The 21715-nt window shown below is 39.2% G+C and overlaps 1 protein-coding gene across 1 annotated transcript in view; it reads left to right on the forward strand.

The window, feature by feature from the left end:
- The window catches only part of LOC149795015 (carbohydrate sulfotransferase 15-like), a 106595-nt gene that overhangs the window by 78465 nt on the left and 6415 nt on the right, over nucleotides 1-21715 (forward strand). The window contains exons 3-6 of the mRNA XM_089964680.1: nucleotides 8766-9084; nucleotides 9520-9651; nucleotides 20331-20487; nucleotides 21235-21391. Coding sequence (XP_089820806.1) covers nucleotides 8766-9084; nucleotides 9520-9651; nucleotides 20331-20487; nucleotides 21235-21391 — 765 coding nt within the window. The remainder of the gene's footprint in view (nucleotides 1-8765; nucleotides 9085-9519; nucleotides 9652-20330; nucleotides 20488-21234; nucleotides 21392-21715) is intronic.

Below are 21715 nucleotides of genomic sequence, written 5' to 3' on the forward strand. Positions count from 1 at the left end.
AAAATGACCAAATGGGTTTGACGGGAGTCAGAGACGATGCCGTCGTCTTCTTTAGGAATGCCTTCCACAAACACGATGGAATCGCCTTGACTTTCTCGCAAGAGGCTGTACGCCGATTGCCACTCTTTGTAACACCACACGATCCGCTGAGGTGGCCGATCGATCAAATGATGTTTATGTTCGATCAAACGTTTGACGAATTCGGTTTTGCCTGAACCGCTAGGTCCTGCAATGAGCATGTTAAAGGGATGGCGAAGATACAAAGCCTCCCAACTGGCACGATCTAAGTGTTCGTCGATGACTTTGACAGTAGAGGAAGAGGGAGCAGAGACAGCAGAGGTAGCCATAGTGTGAGGAATGTCACTTGTGACACAAAAACAAACAAGACGAGAGTTTATATACTTTTTTTCAGAACACGTTTATTGAATGTTTTAAACATGAATACGAAAGACAAAAATACATAAAAGCCAAAGGCTTAAGTACAAGAATAAAAGGCACATGATAACCATTAACGTGGAATAAAAACAAGTGTCTGTACAACATGTTTTGGGTAAAGTTCTGACCAGTTCTATAGGGGGTAAGGTCACACTAGTGTCCTCCCGAAAGGGTCTTTCAGGCATATCCACGACAGTCCTGTCCTGGGTGACGGGTTCTTCTGGTACTGTCACTAACACAGGTTGAAAAAGTCGCAAAGCTCACAATCGCATTCCACTTCAGAAGCCCCACACTTGAATTGTGCCTTTCTAAACTTGTTTTGTGTTTCTCTGAAAGTATTCATCTTGTTCACTTGGTAGTCACAATGAACTATCGATCTTGCCTAGGGTTCTTTTTTATATACAGACCAATACCGACGTGTCCATACGGTAAGGTGAAATGATTGGAAAGTCGCACTCGCTTCTGGTACACGATTTGATAGACTTTTTCCAAGGGTTGACTGACGATGTGGTGAGTGGGTAAACGTACAATCTTGTTCGGTTGATAGGTGGTCACTTTAAAGTGTTCATCCTCTCCCGATTGCAAGGTTTCTTTCAATACCCCAAAGTTGACCACACGACTGGTACGATAATTCAGAGTCAATCTTTTCACTTTGCACGTCGTGTGCACTTCTCCTTGTGGGTCCCGGTATTCGTAGCCGTAATTTTTGGGACCGCCACTGACGAAACTTAGAATCTTGTCGTCGGGATGTTCGTCTGTCCAGGCTCCTAAACGGTCTCCTTCGATGTCAGGGTGCTGTTGACTCGGGTGATGGATGTAAATGCAACTGTCCGTGTCAAAGTACAGGACACGTTCCCCTAACAGTTCTAAAGCTTCGTACAATTTTAAGCGAGCATGAGCTGTCACGTAAGCCGCAATGATGACATTTCCAAAAGGGTCGTCTTGTACAAAGTCCAGATCTTCTTCGTAATTGACCAAGATCAAATCCTCGCGAACGACGTCCACGTGTTTCATGCATTTGGTTTTGTCGTGAATCATCTGGAAGTAGCGGGAAGGTTCTGTCAAATATTCCGTCTTGGGTAAACACGGTCGTTGTGCCATTTTACCCCACAAGCAATTTAACATCACTTTGGCAAACGATCGCCTGCCTTCGTTTTTCTCGATGTGGTCTAAAGAGATGCCTTCTTGTTCATAGTATTTCTCTTTGAATGTCTTTTGGTCTTTGGGAGTGTGACACCAGGACGGATAGCCGCTGGCTTCTTGCTTCAGTTTCAAAAAGTCATCCACGTAGTCTGCGAAAATGCCTTTCTGACTGGGGTCACCCTTGTGGTATTGTTGTGTCTTGGGAAAGTGACAAATTTCGTACACTTCTAACAGTTGGTATCCCATGTCCAGAGCTTTGAACAATTCTACGCTGACCCAGGTTCCCGTCAAGGCACGTTCTTCCTGGGTGTGCTGACAAGGTTGATCTTGGTTGCACGTTTCGGCACAAGTACGGCACAAAGGAAACATCAGTTTTCCTTGGCAATGGTGAGGTAAGACGGGATGGTATAGGTTCGTGGGAGGCAAAACTTTACACTTGATCAAGCCTTCGTATTGTCGAATGTTTTTCAGGTCGATGTGTTCCGTGAACAATTGTGAGTGCCCTGCAAGAAAGCGACAATATTTGCACACGTAGGGATACAGCGAACACACGTCCAAGTATTTTATTTCTTCTCCTTTTTCTTCGTCGGCTTGGTACAGCAAACAGGTGCCATTGGTCCTTCCTCTGTACAAACTATCCCTCGGGTTCAGGGGGTCCATCAGCTTGTAACTTTCCACGACACGTTTAAACTCGGGATCGGTTTTCATACGGTGATCGTACTCGTGTTCCCACATTTCCACCACTTGGTATCCTTCCTGTTCTAACTTAGGCGTCGCTGACAAGTGTCCTGGTACAAGTCTTCCATGGTTCGTTGTAAAAACTGATTTTTAGTGCCACGGTCAGGGTAACAGACGGGACATCCGTGAAATAAGCAACCGTTAAACTCGTACACGATCTTGGGGTTTTCTAAGTCCCAACCATCGACCGAATACGTTCCGATGGTCTTTTCACCCCCTCCTTTGCGGGCATGCTGAATCCATTTGTCTTCCTTGTCGCACAAGTAATGTAACCAACGTAGGGCTTTGACCGAGTACTGACGTTTGACATAGTGGGTCGTTTGAGGGCTGATGACAGCCACGGTGTTTTCAGGCATGAATCGTTGTCGATACACTAAGGAACACGCTTTGGCAATGGTGCAAGCTTCTTTCAAAGGATCGACCCCTCCGTGTTCCATGAACAGTTCTCGAAATTTTCCACAGCAACGTCGTAAAATGTCCACGTCGGAACGACAATACTTTAACATTTCTTCCAGAAAGTCGAAAGGGTCGGAGGCGTGAGCCTGGTACCAAGCGTAGAAAGCTTCTCGTTGTTCGGTACGCATGTTGTCAGGGTCGTAATAGTGAGCCTCAGGCAAATGGGGTAGAACGCTGTGTTGATTGGCTTCCGTATTGAAAAAGTGTGGAAAGTACCCTTTAGCCATTTCTGTCATTCCAAACGTTTTAGGCATTCGACTCAAAGGCATGGCCAAGTAGCTCATCGAATCTTTAAACTGCACTTGTCCCACTTGCATGAAAATGATTTTGGCTCCGTTCAAAGTGACTTTAGGACGTTCGATGCCTTGTTCCGTATAATACCTCAAAAGAAACTGTCCATCGTATCAGGAGAAATTGTGAGCCGTCACTGTGGCATGACGATGACAATCTCCTTAACGTTCGATGTCCTCTTGGCTCCACGTCTTGTCGATGGGGTCTTAGACCCATCGGGCAAAATCGGCTAACGTGTTCGGTCCTCGAAAGATTTTTTCACGCCCTCCGGGAATCTTGCTGCAGTGAGGGCAATGACTGAAGATAGGTTCTTGAATGCACTTCTCGCACGCTGGATGAGCCACGCAGAAATTAGGAACGTGAATGCCAGTCTCTTGCATGCATTTGAAATCGAAAAAGATGAAATTGCCTTTCTTCTTGTGTCCATCCTCTTTCTCTGGTGGGGGTTGGTATTTTTGAACGTAGCACTGGTGTTCCAAGTCCACGATGTGATGACAAATGTGACATTTTTTTTCCTGAACATACGTGTGTCTTGGTACTGTTGGTACGTAGGCCTTGTCCACACGTAGGGCACAATCTCAGGAGTTGACAAGCACATTTCTTCTGTAAACCTTGCGTCTTCAGATGTTGTTGGTAACAGGCAGGGCTGACAAACGTGCGCAGACAAGCAGGACAATGTACTCTTTCTTGTCCTTCGCTCAGACAGGGTGGAGAGGCCAAACATCCTGAGCATTTCCATCCGCAGTGTTTGTGTTGTTCTCGATTTTTATAGCCATAGTCACATTTCTCACAATAATAAACATATCCCAGGAATCCAGTGATAGTGGTAATGGTATCGAAATGGTCATCGTGATAATAGACATGAATGTATTTTCCATCCTTAAAGTCTTTCCCTCGAAACAACAGAGGCCCACGCACTTCTTGAGGGTGCACTTTCAAGGTGTAGCGTGGGGCTAGGACATCTTGCAATTTTTGCATTTCAGGAATGCCACAGGGTGTGTCTTTGGACAGGCCAGCTTGTTGCAACAGGAGCTCTGCTTCGTTTCGTTGTTTGGCTCGGTCGGATCGTTGAATAGTTTTCCAGGCTCTTTTCCATTCTGTCGTGTCGTTCTTGTTGGCATAGGTTCGTGCCACCACGATGGCTCGGGCTAAACACATCTGGTCTTGAGGGTTGTTAATTTGGACGAGATTCTTTTTGGTGCTGCGAAGGTCGTTCACCAATAAGACCTTTTTGCGTCCTGTCCCTTGAGGAAGAGAGACGTAGGCCATTTTCAGTGTGGCTTTACCATCGGTGATGTCAAACTGGTCATTAGATTGTTGTACGTGTTGAATCTTGTCCATGACTTTGGAAGGGGTTAGTTCTGCGGGTCTGCTAAACTCGATCCAAACAGGGGATTTCAAGCTGTCGTGATCTATGGATAGTGTCAAGCGATCGTCTTCTTTGGGTTGACATTGTCGCTTGAGTGCGGTGAGCAAAGAATCCCACATCTCGGTGATAAACCCTTCTGCTTTCTCCAATGGTACGTCGGACTTGAAATCTTTAAACTTCACTGTGTAGGTGTAAACCGTGGTTCTAAATTTTCTAGAGGAGCGCTTTTCCGTCTCTCGAATGGAATAGTACTTTTCAGGGTTGACTAAGGGTGGTGAACTTTGTTTAGAGGGTTCAGATTCTGGTTCACTCATGTCCTCTTCAAAATCACTGGCATGAATTTGTGCCAAGACTTCAGCTCTGGTACGAGGCGATAGATCACGTTTCTGCCTCTTACTTTCTTCTTCTTCTTTCTTCTCGAATGAATAGGATCGTTTCATCTTAAGTGCAAAACGTCAAATGACTCAAGTTTAAACACCATAGACTAATTTATAGTCATGGCAAACCAGCGTATATAAAAGGGTGTGTGTTTCATCAGAGCTTTGCGAGGGATCATTAGAAAATTCTCTTCAGACCAGCCGACGGAATACTCTCCTTCCTTTCGAGATAAAAGTCAAGATACTTGCTATATCTGTCAGAAGAAAGGGCATTGGTCTTCAGAGTGTCCAGACCGTCAAAAAAGAAAAAAAAACAGGGACTAGAAAAGACAAAAGTCAAGATACCTGTTATTATTGTCAAGAAAAAGGACATTGGTCTCCAGATTGCCAAAAAAAGAAACAAGAGGTGTCAGAAGAAAAGAGGGATTCTTCAGAAGAAGAGAGGGATTCTTCAGAGGAAGAAAGCAGCCAGGTGAAGAAAAAGAAACAGGAGAAGAAAAGAAGAAGGGAAGAAAGTGAGGAGGAAGAGGAGGAAAAGACTGTGACGGTGAAGAAATTGAAAAAACAGAGAGAGTAAAAAAAGAAACAGAAGAAGTGTATGAACTTTATAAAGTGTTCTGTTGTAAATTGTGAATTGGATTGTAACTATGGAGAAAAGAATACATTAATTATATAAGGTAAGTGTCTTTGAGTTTTGATTTTAAATAAGAAGCTACACTCACGCACTCATACACAGACACGTACTATAAGGGTAAAATGTTTTTTTTTTGTTGATTTTGAGTTATTGGCAAATTGAAAGGCTATCTCTTTTCGAGAGAAGTGGGTGGCCCTGAAAAGGGCCTTTTTTTGGTGTAGGGGTGAGTTTAAGCAATCAACTTTAACTGCCTTAAGCCTTTGCCACGGCCGAGGCCTACTTCTGATGATGATGATTGAGTTGAAATCACTAAGGGTGGTACGGTAGGCTTAGTCACAGGGTTGGCGTGTTTAGCTCGGGAAGGTCGTATTCTCTTCGGTCGTGATAAAGAAGTCTGATACATTTGTTTCAGACTTCTTAACTCCGCTAAAATGTCCAACAGTACCGTGACCGTTTGATTTTCACCCTCTTGTTTCTTTCCTGCTACTTCTTCTTCTTTTTGTTTTTTCCTTACCTCTTCTTGTTGCTGTTGCTGTTGCTGTAGGAGAAAAGCTTGTTCCGCTTCCTTTTGTCGTTGCATAAATTTGTCCAATTCTTCTTTCTGTCTCTGTCTAAAATTCTCCACTTGCGGTAATGAAGAATGAGACGAAGGTTCCGGAACAAATTCTTGCGAGGTAAGAAAATCCTCAAAATCCCAATGTACCTCTTCTGAAAGTAAGTCCGGGTTCCCTTGGGCGGTCTCCACTGCTGGTGCACCCCAGTGAATCGTTTTCTGAGTTTCCGTCATGTTGAATCACTGTCGCATAGATTGACTGCACACAGGCGCTAGCGAATCTATATAGACCACGTGACGTCACAGACTGCTCTCTTCTTATTGGATGCGGGCTGACTGAATTTTGTCACGTGTGTTTGGATTGGTCAATGAACTCAATCCGTTTCAATCCTTCCTCTCCCTATAAATAAGCGCAGTTCAGCGCAATCACTCACCTGTTTTCGGAGCCTCAAGATGTGGACCGACGTTCAATCTTCCACCCTTGTGTCAACAATGATGTTCAGGACGGACATACCCATGTATGTCCGGTCCAAGTGGACTGTTGTCGATAGGACAGATACTAGTCTATGGATGAGAAGAGTTTACGTAGAAATACAAGGATGCCTCAAGAGGGTACTTGTGTATGGACCTGCAGTTAGAAGGAGTTTAAGAAGAAGAAGACGTGACAGATGCCGTCTATGTTAATATTAACATAAAACCAAAGGCCCTTTTCAGAGCCACCCACATTTCTCGAAAAGAGACTGACTTTCCATTGCCTACCCTTTTTTTAAAAAAAATCCCATGTTCAATACCCCTTGTCCTTAAAGTAGTTTTTTTTTCTAACATGTTCAATTCCCCTTGTCCCTAGACAAACCCAAACTCTATTCCCATGTTCAATTCCCATTGTCCCTAGACAAGCCCAAACTCTATTCCCATGTTCAATTCCCCTTGTCCCTAGACAGACCCAAACTCTATTCCCCATGTTCAATTCCCCTTGTCCCTAGACAGACCCAAACTCTATTCCCCATGTTAAATTCCCATTGTCGCTAATCTTACCCAGGGTTTTTTGCCCATGTTAAATTTCCATTGTCGCCAAAGTGACCCAGGGTGGTTAATGTTAAATTTCCCTTGTCGCCAAAGTGACCCAGGGTGGTTTTTAATGCTAATTCCCATTGTCGCTAAAGTGACCCCATTCACTGCTTACGTGTTCTGACATCATTTAATAAATAAAAATGTTTAATTCAAGGATTTGTTTAAATTTCAAAAGATATTTGTTATATTGCATTACCTTTGCACAAAAGCTTCCATGACATAGTCAAAATCTTGCCTCAGCCTAATTACATTGATAACACATTTAGTGGATTCTTTAAATACGAAGTTCAAACAAGCTGCCTGGCTGTTGTTGTTGTTGCTGTTGCTGTTGTTGTTGTAGGGTTTAACGCCATTTTCAGCACAGGCTAGGCTATACATGTCGGCCATTATAACCGGTGGAGGAAGAACAACCGACCCACAAGAAGCTACTGGCAAGCTTTCTGACGTACCCACGTTAGCCGAACCTGAGACTTGAACCCACGCGGCCAAAATCAGTTGGCAGTGATCTGGCTACCTGGCTTTAATTAAGCCTAAAGAATACTTGCTAGATAATCATGTTTGTTTAAAACTAGGCTTTCTTGAAATTATAATATGTTTTTGATCAAAGTCTTTGAGCGAATGCATTTTTTTGTTTTCTTTTCTTAATATATCGTCACGCTCTAGTATATGGACCTAACGCCTGCAAATGGTTGATGAAGATTATAAAAAAGTTGATAGACAAGTTATCGTCTTATCAGATGGAAATAAAGAAGAATAGGTTGATATTTAGACTATTAGATTTAATTCTGAATCTCTTGAAAGATGGTTGCAGGTGACTAATTGTGATGAATTTCTATAAAAACGTAGGAGAGAGAGGAAGTATGAAATGAAATCTGAATGGTAAAGGGACAATGGTGTAATGGTGATCAGTGTCTATGAATATCTGAAATATTCACTGAAGTGGGGCAAAATATCCTTGGCCTAAACGTCCATGTGTCAGTTGGGGCGAAATATCCACTGCAATGGGCCGAAATGTCCATTGAACTGGGGCGAAACGTCCTGATACCATGTTACAAGCGTCTGTTGAACGTAAACACCTGAGTTATTTATCTTCTAATCTCGCCCAGACTCGCGAATGGTCACTTGGAAACAATTCCCGCTGTTTATTTGTCTATTTTAATGTCATACCATATACCATTTGTTCATTACATTTACTCGACATGTCTAGAACTCTCAACTGGTCAAACGGACTGGCTACTTATGTTTTGCCCCAGTTCTAGTCCTACACGTAAGACCTCGACGCTGTTATTTATGTTTTGGACGTCTAGACCAAAATTAGTATCATTTTGAACAGAATGTTCTGGTGACAATTGCTGCTTTTCAAATGTGACGGAAACCTTAGATGCACAGAAAAGCCCAATAGTGGCGAATATAGGAGCCCCCTGGTCATGATCAGGTTTGATATTATAAATAACTAAGTTCTGTGCATTTTTTTAAAAAAAGATTTTATTTACGTTTTTCGTTTTTTAAATCGGTAGAGGGGTACAAACAAACAGAGAGGTATATTAAGACTACAGCTACGCACCTATTCCACACCTTTCCAGAAGCTGCGTTTTAGCTTAGATGCATCGTGAATTCGTTATGTCTAAATTGTGATTCAGAGAACTATGTATTGACAGAGGATGACTTGTCTTTTTCTTTTCTTCTTTGCTTTTACAGGAACAGTTTCATTTTGACACTAGATTCAAAAATCCATGTTGGTTTGAAAGACTAATATCTCCAGACCCATACCAACGAAATATCTACAGTTCATACTCCCGAGCTGTAAAGCGCATGCTCGAAAAAATGACGTTATTGTGGCGGGAAAGATTATCCCGCAATGCATCGTCGTCATACAGACTTCGTTGTTTGCCGTATTTCTATATTATTGGACAGCCAAAGAGTGGAAGTACGGATCTGTTCTGGAGAATTTCCCGTCACCCGGACGTGGTAACTCCTCCAATTAAAGAACTTCACTGGTGGTCACGTGGCAGACAAGGTAATATGACACCCAGAAGCACATATGTAATTTTGAACAAATCTCGGACCTATATGATGTAAATTGCGTTTACATTTCTCGTATTTAAATTGCTGTTTGAACAGTCGATTATCGGGAGTTCTCCAAGGGTAGCTAAGAGTTAAATAATCTCCAATATCAGTTAGCATAACATTCATGTAACATGCTATTCGTGTGTATTTATGATTTTGAATGGAACCATACCATGGATCAACAGTCTGCTTGGGTCGCAAAATATTCAGATATACTTGCTCTATTTTAAATCTTAGTCAACATGCCGAAAAAAGTCTTAAATGACTGTTTTATTAAGCTCAGAATTTTGTTATAGTTTTGTTCCTTTTGAAATTGTGCACACTTTGAAGGGAGTCTGTTTTGAGACATTTGCATTTTAAAACATGTGTGCTTCTTTCCTTTCAGGTCGCCGAGTTGGCTACTCTGATCTCATACCATTAGAGGACTACGTCGACATATTTGATAAAGTAGCATTTCTTATGGAGTCACGCTATTCCTCCTGGGAATCTAGGTTACGTCCATTCCCTCTTATTACTGGTACGTAAATAGGACTTGAATTAAAGGACGTGTATGTTCTGAAAATTTTACGAAATATTCTGTTACCCGCTCAGCAACACAATTCAGTGTCCAAATTTGTATCGGTAAAATATTATCAATGCTAGGATTATCGTTTAGCGGAAATATCGCATAAACAACCGCAGTCGCAGGACATGCTCGTTCTTAATATGGTTTGTAAATACCAGTAAACATTCCTGGTTTGGAATTTCTGCTTAATATTACAACATCTCCAGCGTGATGTGATTCTCGAACAGGGTCGCGTTTGTCGTGGATAATCCAGGTGTTGTCTACCGCAACAATAAATTTTATTCTAAAATGGTATCTTTGTTCAACGTTGAGGTAATTAATGATTGTCCTTGCTCGCTGGTCATTCATTGTAGCATCAGCGTCTTGCATAAATCTGAATGTCAACCACACATAAGCCACGCCATCGTTGCGAAACTCTCTCTAGTCTTCACGGATTATATTGATTAGACTCTTATTCGTCAAATCAACCAAAGCTCGCCTCGGTAAGTCAGGGGCTATTATGTCAAGATCGAATCTCCATTGAGGAGGTTTGATCGCAGATAATATTGTAAATTCTTCCCTCATAGAATTAAGGCAAATATATATTTAAATTAAACTTTAATTTATAATATACAATGATTCACGCAAAGAATGGTTGCAAATGGTTGATGATTAGATTTACAACTACTTGTTGCTGTTGAATTTAACGCCATTTCAGCACACGATATTCTATGCATGACGGCCAGTATTAATGGTGGAAGAAGAACCTGGGAAAACCCGAGGAAGAACCACCGACCCACGAGAAGCTACTGGCAAACCCACATTAGAATCCGAGACTCGAACTCATGCAGACAGAGGTGAGATGGCAGTGATCCGTAATGGAGAGCGCTTTAGACCACTCGGCCACTCGAGGCCCCATACAACTAATTGTAGTAAGGCTTGTATAATGGATTTATGTGCATACAACCTGCAGAGTATGCGACGAGAGAGTCTTGGAACAAAGCCGTGTTAGCAATGTAACAAGGGAGACATGGGGGTAAATGCAGTTGTGTGTAGACTTTGGAGGCAAAAAATACATTGCTTTGAAATTGTATTATGATTATTAAAAAAATTACGCCAACAGCATCAAAGTCAACTCTCCTATAAAAGACGCTGGAGACTATCTCGCTAGATTTTCGTGACAATGACTTTATTTTTTCAAGTAATAATAATTTAGACAAATAAAATATACTATATAAATAGAGCAATGAGAATTTGTAACGCATCCTACCGTTAAAAATTATGAGGCATCGCGTGCTGATATCATCAGAAACCGTCGACTAAAACAAATAGTCTGTTCGGTTCATAATGCTGGTTATCTCAGATTTAATGTTGGAGAAAAGGTATCATTGCGACAGATTTATTTATGAGTGTTATAATGGTCTAAGAGTGGGTGGTTTTATCATTGATCATATTAACGGGCAAAAACTTGATAATTCTTTGAATAATCTTCAGGCTATTATACAGAGTCAGAATTGTGAAAGTGGAAATATTGGGAAATATTATAAATCTCCAAGACCAATTATATCTGTAAAAACAGAGACATGGGAAGAAATAAAATTTCAATCGATATATGCAGCTGACAAATATTTCTGTATTTATCCAGCTTCTGTACACTGTGTCGCAGATAAATAACCAGATCAACATTTTCAAAGAAATACAAACAAAGCATAGTATTTCAATATTGCACACCACATGAACTGACTTGTTAGATTCCTTGTATCGGAATGCATACAGTCTGAGTGTTAACACTCAGGGAGATAATTCTGCAGGGACTTAACACTTCCGAAGACAACTTCCGATACTCTTTGTGTTTTATACCATGGCCATGATTAAAAATCACCTAGTTGGTCAAATGAATGGAAAGCGTGAATAGATCGTTTTGATTTTATGTATGTCTGTGTGCATAGAGACTTCACATATTCCCGTGCAAGGAAATTTTACAATGATGTATTTGTAAGCACCTGATTTTCGTATATCTACATGTGTACCATTCACATGTTTCCAGGAAGGAAATCAGCGTTCCATCTCAAAACAACTGTTTTCACTCATTTGACCGACTACAGAATTCGTCTATATAACTGTGCATGTATTTTTTTAAAAATATTTATGCTGATCTCAGTGTATACAAACTTATATGTACAGGTATATAGTTAATGTGGTCTAAAAGACCCCACACAGGTATAATACAACCGCACTGTTATTGATTCAGTGGGCGGGCTGAACTTAACATGGCGGTTGTATTATACCCGCAAGGAGGAAGAGGATTTCCCGCTGGGGTTTCCCATTATGCGTAATTCTATATATGAGTTCCGAACATGTATAGGAAAAATGAAGCATAGCTTGATCGGTAAAGCGTCTGACTAGTGATCACATGCACAAATTAAAATAAGTTCGAATCTCCACAGACAACAAAAAAAATATATATTTTTATATAAGTAGGGGGACAGCTGGGACAACTGAGATGGTATACTATAATCTGATATTGAACATTGTGTATGTGATCGATCTGTGCTAATCACCTGACTATACCTGATAGTTCCTGGGAGGTTAGGTCGCTCCGATCACCATCTGGACCTACTAGAATGTCATTTGGCAATCTAGGGATTCACTTGGGCTTGTATCTGTACTTAAATTAGCACTGATCAATACAAATGCCAGTTGGACGTAAAATAATATATGAAAACCATCAACTTACGGTAGCAGATGTCTGTATATGAATAAAGTATATACTCCCAGGAAATACTACCAATGGGCATCACCTGGGCCTAGCTCTCCTCAATTATACCATCTAAAAATTATTTTTTATACTAAACATGTATTTTATTATATAATGAATTCCGAAAATATTAATGTGGTTATTTCTGAAGTTCAGAAATTACATGATGATGTTATAGAACTTTCTGATCAACTTGATCCTAAAAACAAAATCACAAATGATTTTGAAATATTACAAGAACAAAAATAGGAAGTAAAATACACACTTGCAGCCGATCACAGGTTTATTAAATTACTGCAACAGGCAATGACACATTCTCTAGCTTGTGTTGATGATACAAAAATGTCTGGCAATTATTTTCACTTGCACGCGCAATTGAAAAAATTAGATTAGAAGTGTCTCGTGAATACGAAACAAAAAAGATAGTGTGCATGTAAGACAGTTGAAATAATGTATGAGCAATTGTAAACAATTGGATTGCAAACACCCTAACTTTGTCAACAGGAATTGTGAAAGTGAAAGTTGTAATGGATTGTAAACAATCTAATTGTGAAAGTTAAAGTTGTAAGCGTGTTTATAGTAATTTTGGGGGGCCAGATTTAAATAGTTACTCTGTTTCGGATAACCCATAAAGTATTTAATTTAAATTGGACCATTTAAGGCAAGAATGTGCGCAATTCAAAATTTAATTTCTATCACATACAATTGTAACAACATGTTTTTATTGCAGATCATTTAACTGTTCCTGCGTTAATAAAAATTTCCCATCACCATAATCATCAATAAGTACATTAACACTAAAAACTTTTGTGTGGGGAAGTGTCAAGATTGTTTTGACAGACATTTCAAGTACTGCATTGTTGTGTACAATAACTCGTGTGTTGATACATAATATAATACCACAAAATAAGTTATTTTTTCATATTTGACATAAACGCCAACAGACTCATAAACATTTATTTATTTTTAAAAAAGATGATTTTACTCCTTGACTATGTTACAATCTCAAATACAAACTTATCATGAGGGATTCATCTCACAAATCAAGAAGATGTCCACACTGGTCAATAAGTCTGAAATGTATCCGTGGTAACAGTGGATTATGACATTGCAGATAAACCGGATTAACAGGTAATGACACAATTAAATATCCAGGTGGAACTTCAGGACTAAATGAATGTAAGATATATCCATGCTGTGCCAGCCTGGATCTTTCAAGATCTACTTAATAGCTGACACAGACTGCATCACATGCAAGATTAACTGTGATCACATTTAATATATTGACAATACCAGGCGATATATGGCAACCACCACCATCTGGATCAATGTTATGTCCAAGAATATTTGGAGGGGATATTTTTCTCCATAAATTCTAGTATCGCTGGAAAATTATCATTGATGATATCACTAATGGTTTTTCTTAACTCATCTAAGTTGAATCCTGGTATTATAAATGTTGGCAATTCTGCTTATGTGATCGCATAGTATCTGAGGAACGGCTGTTTAATTGTCCTCAAATATGGAAGTAAAATATCGGTGAGGAGTTCACCTTCATCAGTTGTGTTCCAGTAATAAATCAATTGACATATTTGAGATCGGATACAACCTGGTTTATCTGAAATGTAATCAGATCTTTCATGGTGTGATTTTGCTGGAGGTGCTGGTTGTAGCACTTCTGGCCATCCTAACACAGTTCGGATTGACGACTGATATATACCGATGGTGTAGTCAGCTGTTGATATTTTTAACATGGCAGATAACATTGGCTCATGAACAGTGATAGCGATCTTGGATTATTTACCTGTCATAGAGGTGATTCTGTGCTGGAATTCACTATTGATGAGTTATATTTGATAACTGCCCATAGGAATACCAATAACTTGCCAGACTGGTGTTCCATCAGACTTATTTTTGTATGTGAATACCAATGAATTATTTGCTTGCAACTCACCGAATGAGTTTGCTCTAATGTTTCAACAGATGTAATATACTCGCAATTGTGCTAGAGCTATTTCCTTGGTTGGAATTGCCTTAGGAAAGTTAACGTCAAACTCAGGCTTGGTTTAGCTTGCTGATATCATCATGGTTGTTGGTGGTGTTGTATTAGCGACAATTTGTTTTTAACAATTGCAGTGATTGATCTTATCACATTATTAGTTAAATCCTGATTTTAAATCATGGGTCTAAATCCCTGTCTTTGTCATCGGGATTCTACCTGGAGTCAGTCAACGGGTTGGTTTCCAGTTGCTTCATAGTAAACCCTAATCGTTTCATCGAATTCCTGATCTGATATTATTCCATCATTGAGCCTTGATGATATCAGTGATGATAATTTGGCATGTGCGCATGTTACTGCTGGTAGCAATGTTGTATATTTCTGTAATTTATTACCGTGCATGTACATATTTATTTTGCAATAATATTAAGAATACCAGCTATAACTGCAACACCAATTTATATTACTGGTGTTATTATGTGAATGGCTGATAATGCTCCGATTATAGTTACTGTTCCAGCGACTTCCGAATACACAGTTATATCAATAACAGCTATATGTCTGCGGTTTATATTTGTTCTTGTTTTACTCTAAGCACATCAATATTTTTTAGTTGTCTGCCACAAACACACTTGCTTGTATCTGAAATGCTGAACGTCAATCTATTGGTTCATTATGTCAATTACTAGTACTCTAAGTAGGTGATATACTGGCGACAAATTCAATACACCAATAGTACAACACGCAACGGTTTTTTCCTTTGGGTTCTGCCACAAATGTCTCTTCGCCCATTTGCTCTGATATCACTAACATAGATCCAGTTAGTGGATAACGCCATGAAATTGTGGTAGATCTTGTAAATGTTGTAACGCTGAGAACCTGTATATGCTAGTAACCTTAACGGTGGATTTATTGAGTGGTGTCCATAACGCTGATCCAGACACTACTGTATACACTACACCATCGGTAATCTCTTTGATGTCAGAGAGCTTAATGTTGATGACTGCTGCTGAACTCCCCAAAAATTAATTAATGGTTCTACTTGTTTCTACAAAAATTTGCAAATGCAGTTAAAGGATTAGAATATCTAAATCTAAACATGGTCATTCCATCATTGATGGTCATTAACGAGGTCATCATCAGGATGTTGCTGTTCTTCGTTGCAGCAGCATCGTTTGATTCTGGTTCTCTGAGACCAGTAATTTTATTATTAGCCATATTGAGAGAACCAATCATTGCATCACCAATTTCAGCAATGCATTGTTCTGACTGTAGCGTCATTGCTGTCCAAATATTTTGCTGTTGCCACATCATTGTCTGATTTTGGTTCTCTCACATTGATAATTGTATTTCTACTCATGTTGAGATCGCCATACACTATATCTCCAATTCTTCTGATGCGTCGAGTAAGCTCTCCCATGAGTGTTAGAAGTGAATCCTCCAAGTTTTTAATTTTATCATTTTTATCAAACACCGCTAAATTACCTTCAGTTGCACCTGGAACCCACATAATAATATCTGTCAACATGATATTGCTCGTCTTTAACTGTCCTTGCTGATCCTGTTAGTTTATTTGGATCCTTCAGATTGCCTGCGATCTGTGCTGATTTCAGTGATATTTTATTCCAGAATTTTTTTAATGCCAATTGTAGCTTTTTAATCTGACCAGGAGTCAGAATAACATTAACATGATGATATAACATTATAACATCATTGGTGATATAATTACTAATTGTGCACTCAGGATGGCTAGCAATCCAATTACATGTTTTCCACTGGGGCATCAATTACTCTCATTCATCCACCTACACCTTCAAGCAGCATTGTTTTGTCTGAGAGTATAACAGCGATTGCTCTATCACCACCAGTGGGCAGTCGTGCTACATGAGTTTGAAAATGTATGTCAACGATTGATTGTCTGAACAAATCCAAGTGTTCCAGTGAGAAATAATAGATCGTATATACTGTTGTAAATCCCGCTAAGATATCTGCCAACCAGAATCAACATTTTGATCACGCCCAATGAACGTCATCAACCGATGATAAACACGTGCAACACGATTATTATCAAAATTCAGCAACACTTCTTCAGACGGTTCATGATGTCCATTAATCCTCAAAGAAACTTCACTAACCCCAAGCGTTTAAAACACCACTGGATTTCGTTCCTGCAAATCTGCGCAGGCATTTTCCTGAAACGCGATGAATATATGTCGTGGTACTGACACCCCCTGCTGTGATGCTAACTGCCATGTGAATAACCCAGCAACATTACTTTGAATACTGTCTGTGGTCATCATCACCCACAACAACGTTGATTTACCACCTGAGTCCATGAAAGAGAACAGCGTTGTTCTTCATCGAGTGATGGAGTTATTGCTGGCATCCACATCAAAAGTTTTGTTACTATTACTTTACCTGCATCAACCCCAGCAGCATGCCATATTGCATCAGTGTTGGTGGCTCTTCTGACAAATACCACTGTGTGTTTAGCAGCAAATATAACTTGTATAACCTGTCTGCAGAATCCAAAGATACGTGATAGTGGGATTACACATGAAAATCCTTCATTACTGTTTAACATTTGATTGACATGATGTGAATCCCAAGTTGAAATTTTCATTCATGGATGCAACTTAAGTTCCCGCTGCATTCAGTCTTACGTTGCAGCTTTTCGGGCTGATCAGTGGTATCCTTTGCAAACATCATTGATGGACCGTCTGATCTCAAGTAATCATCACTGTATCTTGCAAGGCCAAGTATCATCATATCATCATCAATGCTTTCCGGCATGATTGCACGTTTCTTTCATCGATGCTATATGTGGCACTGTTGAACAATGCCATGATGCCATTATTAACAAAACCAACTCACCGTATGCTGTATCATTTGCTTTCAACAGTCTACCTTCGATCTCAGTGAATGCCTCAGCAGGCAGGAAATATCCTGATCTTGCAGCTCGATTCTTCCTCATACATTAAGTACACGTGCATCATAAGAATAATATTGATAATCATGCACCAATTCATCCTTGAGAACTGGTGCATCCATGTCAAATGCTGGATCAGATGCACATTTAAACATTATTTATATTTGTTATCGTCTAACACGAAGACCACTTCATACTATCAGACTAGCAGTTACATTTTTTCTTTTATGACATGGGTACACCAGCCAACTCTGCTATTTTTTGATATGCAGCTTGATTTGTTATTTTATATTTTACTGACACCTGCCAGCATAACTTCAGTGGTGGGCAATTCTACTGGCTGAGGTCAGACCGCTGGTGGTCTGCATATTAATCGTGCCAATCTTATCTCTGTTTGCTGAGAATGCTTTACTAGCAACATCACCAACAACACAAATACCTTTATCACAAACAGTGTCAATAGCTTTCATTCCCAGTTGCTTTGCAATTGGTATTGCTTTTGGGGCTATCCTTTGGAATAGACCCTGAACAACATCACTGAGTCCATCTCCATAGATCACTTTATATGTTGGTAATTGCAAATTTATCACCCTGACCATTACAGGTCCACGTTGAGCATTATGTATGATCATCTTATTTTCTTGTCAGTGATCTAATTGCCTCAATCACTGCAGTAATTATCAACACTTTAATCAATGAGGGACCGATAAACATTAATGTCCATTATACCACCTGTGAATAATCTATGACAAATAGCAGCTGCTTCTTTGATGATTTATGGGGAATTATTGCTGGCTCATCTTCTGCCAATTAGAATTTCTAGTCTATCAACATCAGCAAGGACATTATTGGGGTATGATGTAATAAGACCACTTCCTGGAGTAGCAATACGACTTTCAGTTGCTCCTTCTACCTCCTCTCTTGAGGCTTTATCTGCTTTTTTGTTCCCTGCTCTTAAGGCAGATTTCCTTTCTTGTTTAGCTTTTTCAAGTTGCTGCTTTATTTCTTATTCTTTTTGTTTTCTTTCTTTTGCTATACTTACTTCCTGTCTGGTAAAAAAAATGTTAAACTGATTAACATCTTCATCATGTCTGATCTGCAGAGTATCAGTAGAGATGTGACATACATCCCTAACCCAATCAGCAGATTTTATAGTTTTATCATATTTGGTTTTCATATACTTATCTCTATCATGATATCCAAATGCAGCAATATTTATTAATTCGTCTGGAATCTTGATGGCAGCAATACCTTCAGGCGTAAATTTATCTAAAATGTTAACTTTTGGCAGAGGTTGATCTTCAGGTTGTGGTTGAACTTCAGGTTGTGGTTGAACGAGTTGCCATAGTGGTGGTCATGTTGCTCGAAGATGGCCAACAATATCAACAGGTAATGTCTCAAGAGCTCTTTATGCTGCCTCAGTTGCTGTAACAATTTTCTTTGTTGGTTCGACAGTTGGTTTAAATAACTGTTCTGTACCTTCTGTAAATTCCACCTGAGACTCCTGATGTGCTTATAGTTGTTGCTTGACAGAATCATGGATGGGGAGATATTTTTTAATTGCCTCTAGTTGCTGTTGAGCTAGTTTAGTTGTACGAGATTCCATGTTTAGTGCAGAATCGCTCATTATTATTAATATAATAATGATTTAATTACACCACCTAACTGCATCACTGCACGTGTGAATGTCCCTGGTTGGTAAACCAGGGCGCATACAAATTTGACACATAAACATCAAGACAAAAATGCACTAATGCTGTAGGAAATTCAGTTTAACATTCTTTTCATTTTTGTGGGAAGCTTTATTTTTAAAAATGGACTGCTCTAAAAAGTCTGTTCACCATCCCTGCTGCTCAACATATGCAGTCAAATTGTTTGACCCACTGTCTTAAATCAGTGTGACCTTCGCTCAAACATGTCCATATAGTCATACACAAGTAATGTCACAGAATTGGTTTCTGTGATGGGCCAATGAAAATATGTCCTGTTAATATACCAATGTATTTTTTTCCTTGTATCATTTACCTACTTCACTTCAAACACATGCAGAAAATATTAGAAGAATGTTCCTCGGACCAAACATTTTTTTTATCAATATGGCTGTATGGGAATCATCACATCTGTCCTTCTATCCATCATAAGTTTTGTGAATACAACTAATCTTGCAAGTTTTATTGGAGTACCATGAAACATGGTAAATATATATGCAGGCCAACAAATCACTTCACTCCCTTTAATTTTTATTTTTTTGAAATAAAAGTCCCACCTTTTTTACTTAGTGTATGACAAAATTTTGTGAATGCAGTTTATCTCAGTTTTAAATCGATCATCATGGATGTCTTGACAGAATCTTGTGATTGCAACTTGTATCACAGTTAATGGATTATACCTCTTATGGTCCTTAGTCAAAGATGTGCATATTAATAAATTCATGTGCATTTGCAAGTAAAGTGAGTTACTGCCCTTTATGACTAACAGCTAAATACAGTATCAGACAGCTTGTCTCCTAGCTTTGTATGTCTGTGAAACTGTATACCATGACATCATCTAATGATGCAGATACTGACAAATCAATGTGCTTGCAGAATTTTTTTAATTGTCCTTTTGACTTAAAGCTGGACTTAATTAATGATAGAATTTTGTAAATGCAACTTCTCTCACATTTCTCATTGGACTTTGCTGTGACTTTGTGCAATGATTAAGGTCATCATCAGAAAATATGCATGTTGAGCAGTCATATTTGCACTGTTTTGAGAAGAGTTATACCCCTTTTTACTTTGGACATGTATTCTTCATGGTGTTATATGTGGGATGCAAGAGAGGTTGGGAAATATTTACATGAACAAATTACCCATCATTCCTCTAACTGTTAAATTGTATTTTAATGTAAATGTTGACCTGATTCATGAAACAAGTCATATGATTGTAAACCAGTTTGAAGAATGTGATTTTTTTTCTTTGTGAAGGAGAGGCTAGTGTGTCCTTATTCTGGGACAACCCAGACTGGTACAACTATCCAGAAAACGAGCACTTCTTGGAACCACAATACACCAACCCTGACTACATCCACCATCTCCTACCTGATGTAAAGCTTATCCTAATCGTCCGGAATCCAACTGACAGGTGTGTGCATTTGCTTTTGTCCAAGTCTTTACTTGTGCATATATGCATACTTTTTTGTGTGTTTGTGTGTAATAGTGCACAAGTGTTTCTCTTTATTTATTTTTACATGTACATTTGTGTATATGTGTGTGTATGTGTGTTTAATAGTGCACATGTATTTCTTTGTGCTATGTGTGCATTGGTGTATATATGTGCTAATTGTGCACCTGTATTTCTTAGTGCTACATGTGCATTTGGGTAATGTATCTGCGTAATTGTTTGCCTGAATTTCTATTTGCATATTTTTACATTTATAATTTTATATATGTGTGCATCATTGTGCACCCTGTGATTATTCGTACATGTATATTTATGTTTTGTGTAATTGTGCATGAACTTCTGCTACAAATAAGTTTGTGTTGTAAAGGTTGACAGATCTAGACCTCTATTTCTTTGTACTTACTTTTACATGTATATTTGTGTATATCTTTGTGTGAGAATGCATTACAACTAACAACTGACTTATGGTATTCATAACCACATTTCCCTAGAAATGCATAAGTTATAGATCAGACTAATAATTTTACAAAGCAAGACTTCGAATAGTAAATTTACAGGTCATCCTCAAGCTACCGGTAATAAGTTGTAGGTTCTCCAATTAATTGTACAAAACGATGCCTAAATGACATAACTTATATGGGCAGTCAGTCTTAGTTTTGAACTTGCAACTGTCTTTGCATTGCTGATATGTTGTTTGTCTCCTTTTAGGTTGTACTCAGACTACCTCTACTTTCATCTAGCAAACAAATCTGCTGAGGATTTCCACAATGCTGTTGTGCAGACAACTAATCTTTATAGCAATTGTTCACACGTGCGCTCTGTGCGAGAGTGCGTATATGACGAACAATTAGCTATAACAGCTAAAGTAGGTAGAAACTTTCATTTTAATTTGATTTGATTCCCAAGATAAATTTTGCATATATTGTTAATAATTGTGCTGATATGGGTTTTGTGTGTGTATGTGTGTATCTGTCTGTCTATCTATCTAGCTAGCTGTCTATCAATCAATCAAACAATCAATCAATCACCTGAACTGACTTGATGTTATTGGGCCCCAAGTCGCTGATTGGACTAAAGTGCTCACCATTATGGATCACTGCCGTCTCACCTTTATCTGTGTGGGTTCGAGTCTCAGGTTTGGCCAATGTGGGTATGTGAGAAAGCTTGCCAGTAGCTTCTTGTAGGTTGG

Source organism: Sinohyriopsis cumingii, chromosome 7, assembly GCF_028554795.1.
Source record: "Sinohyriopsis cumingii isolate HCF-2022 chromosome 7, ASM2855479v2, whole genome shotgun sequence".
In the NCBI taxonomy this organism is placed as follows: Eukaryota; Metazoa; Mollusca; class Bivalvia; order Unionida; family Unionidae; genus Sinohyriopsis; species Sinohyriopsis cumingii.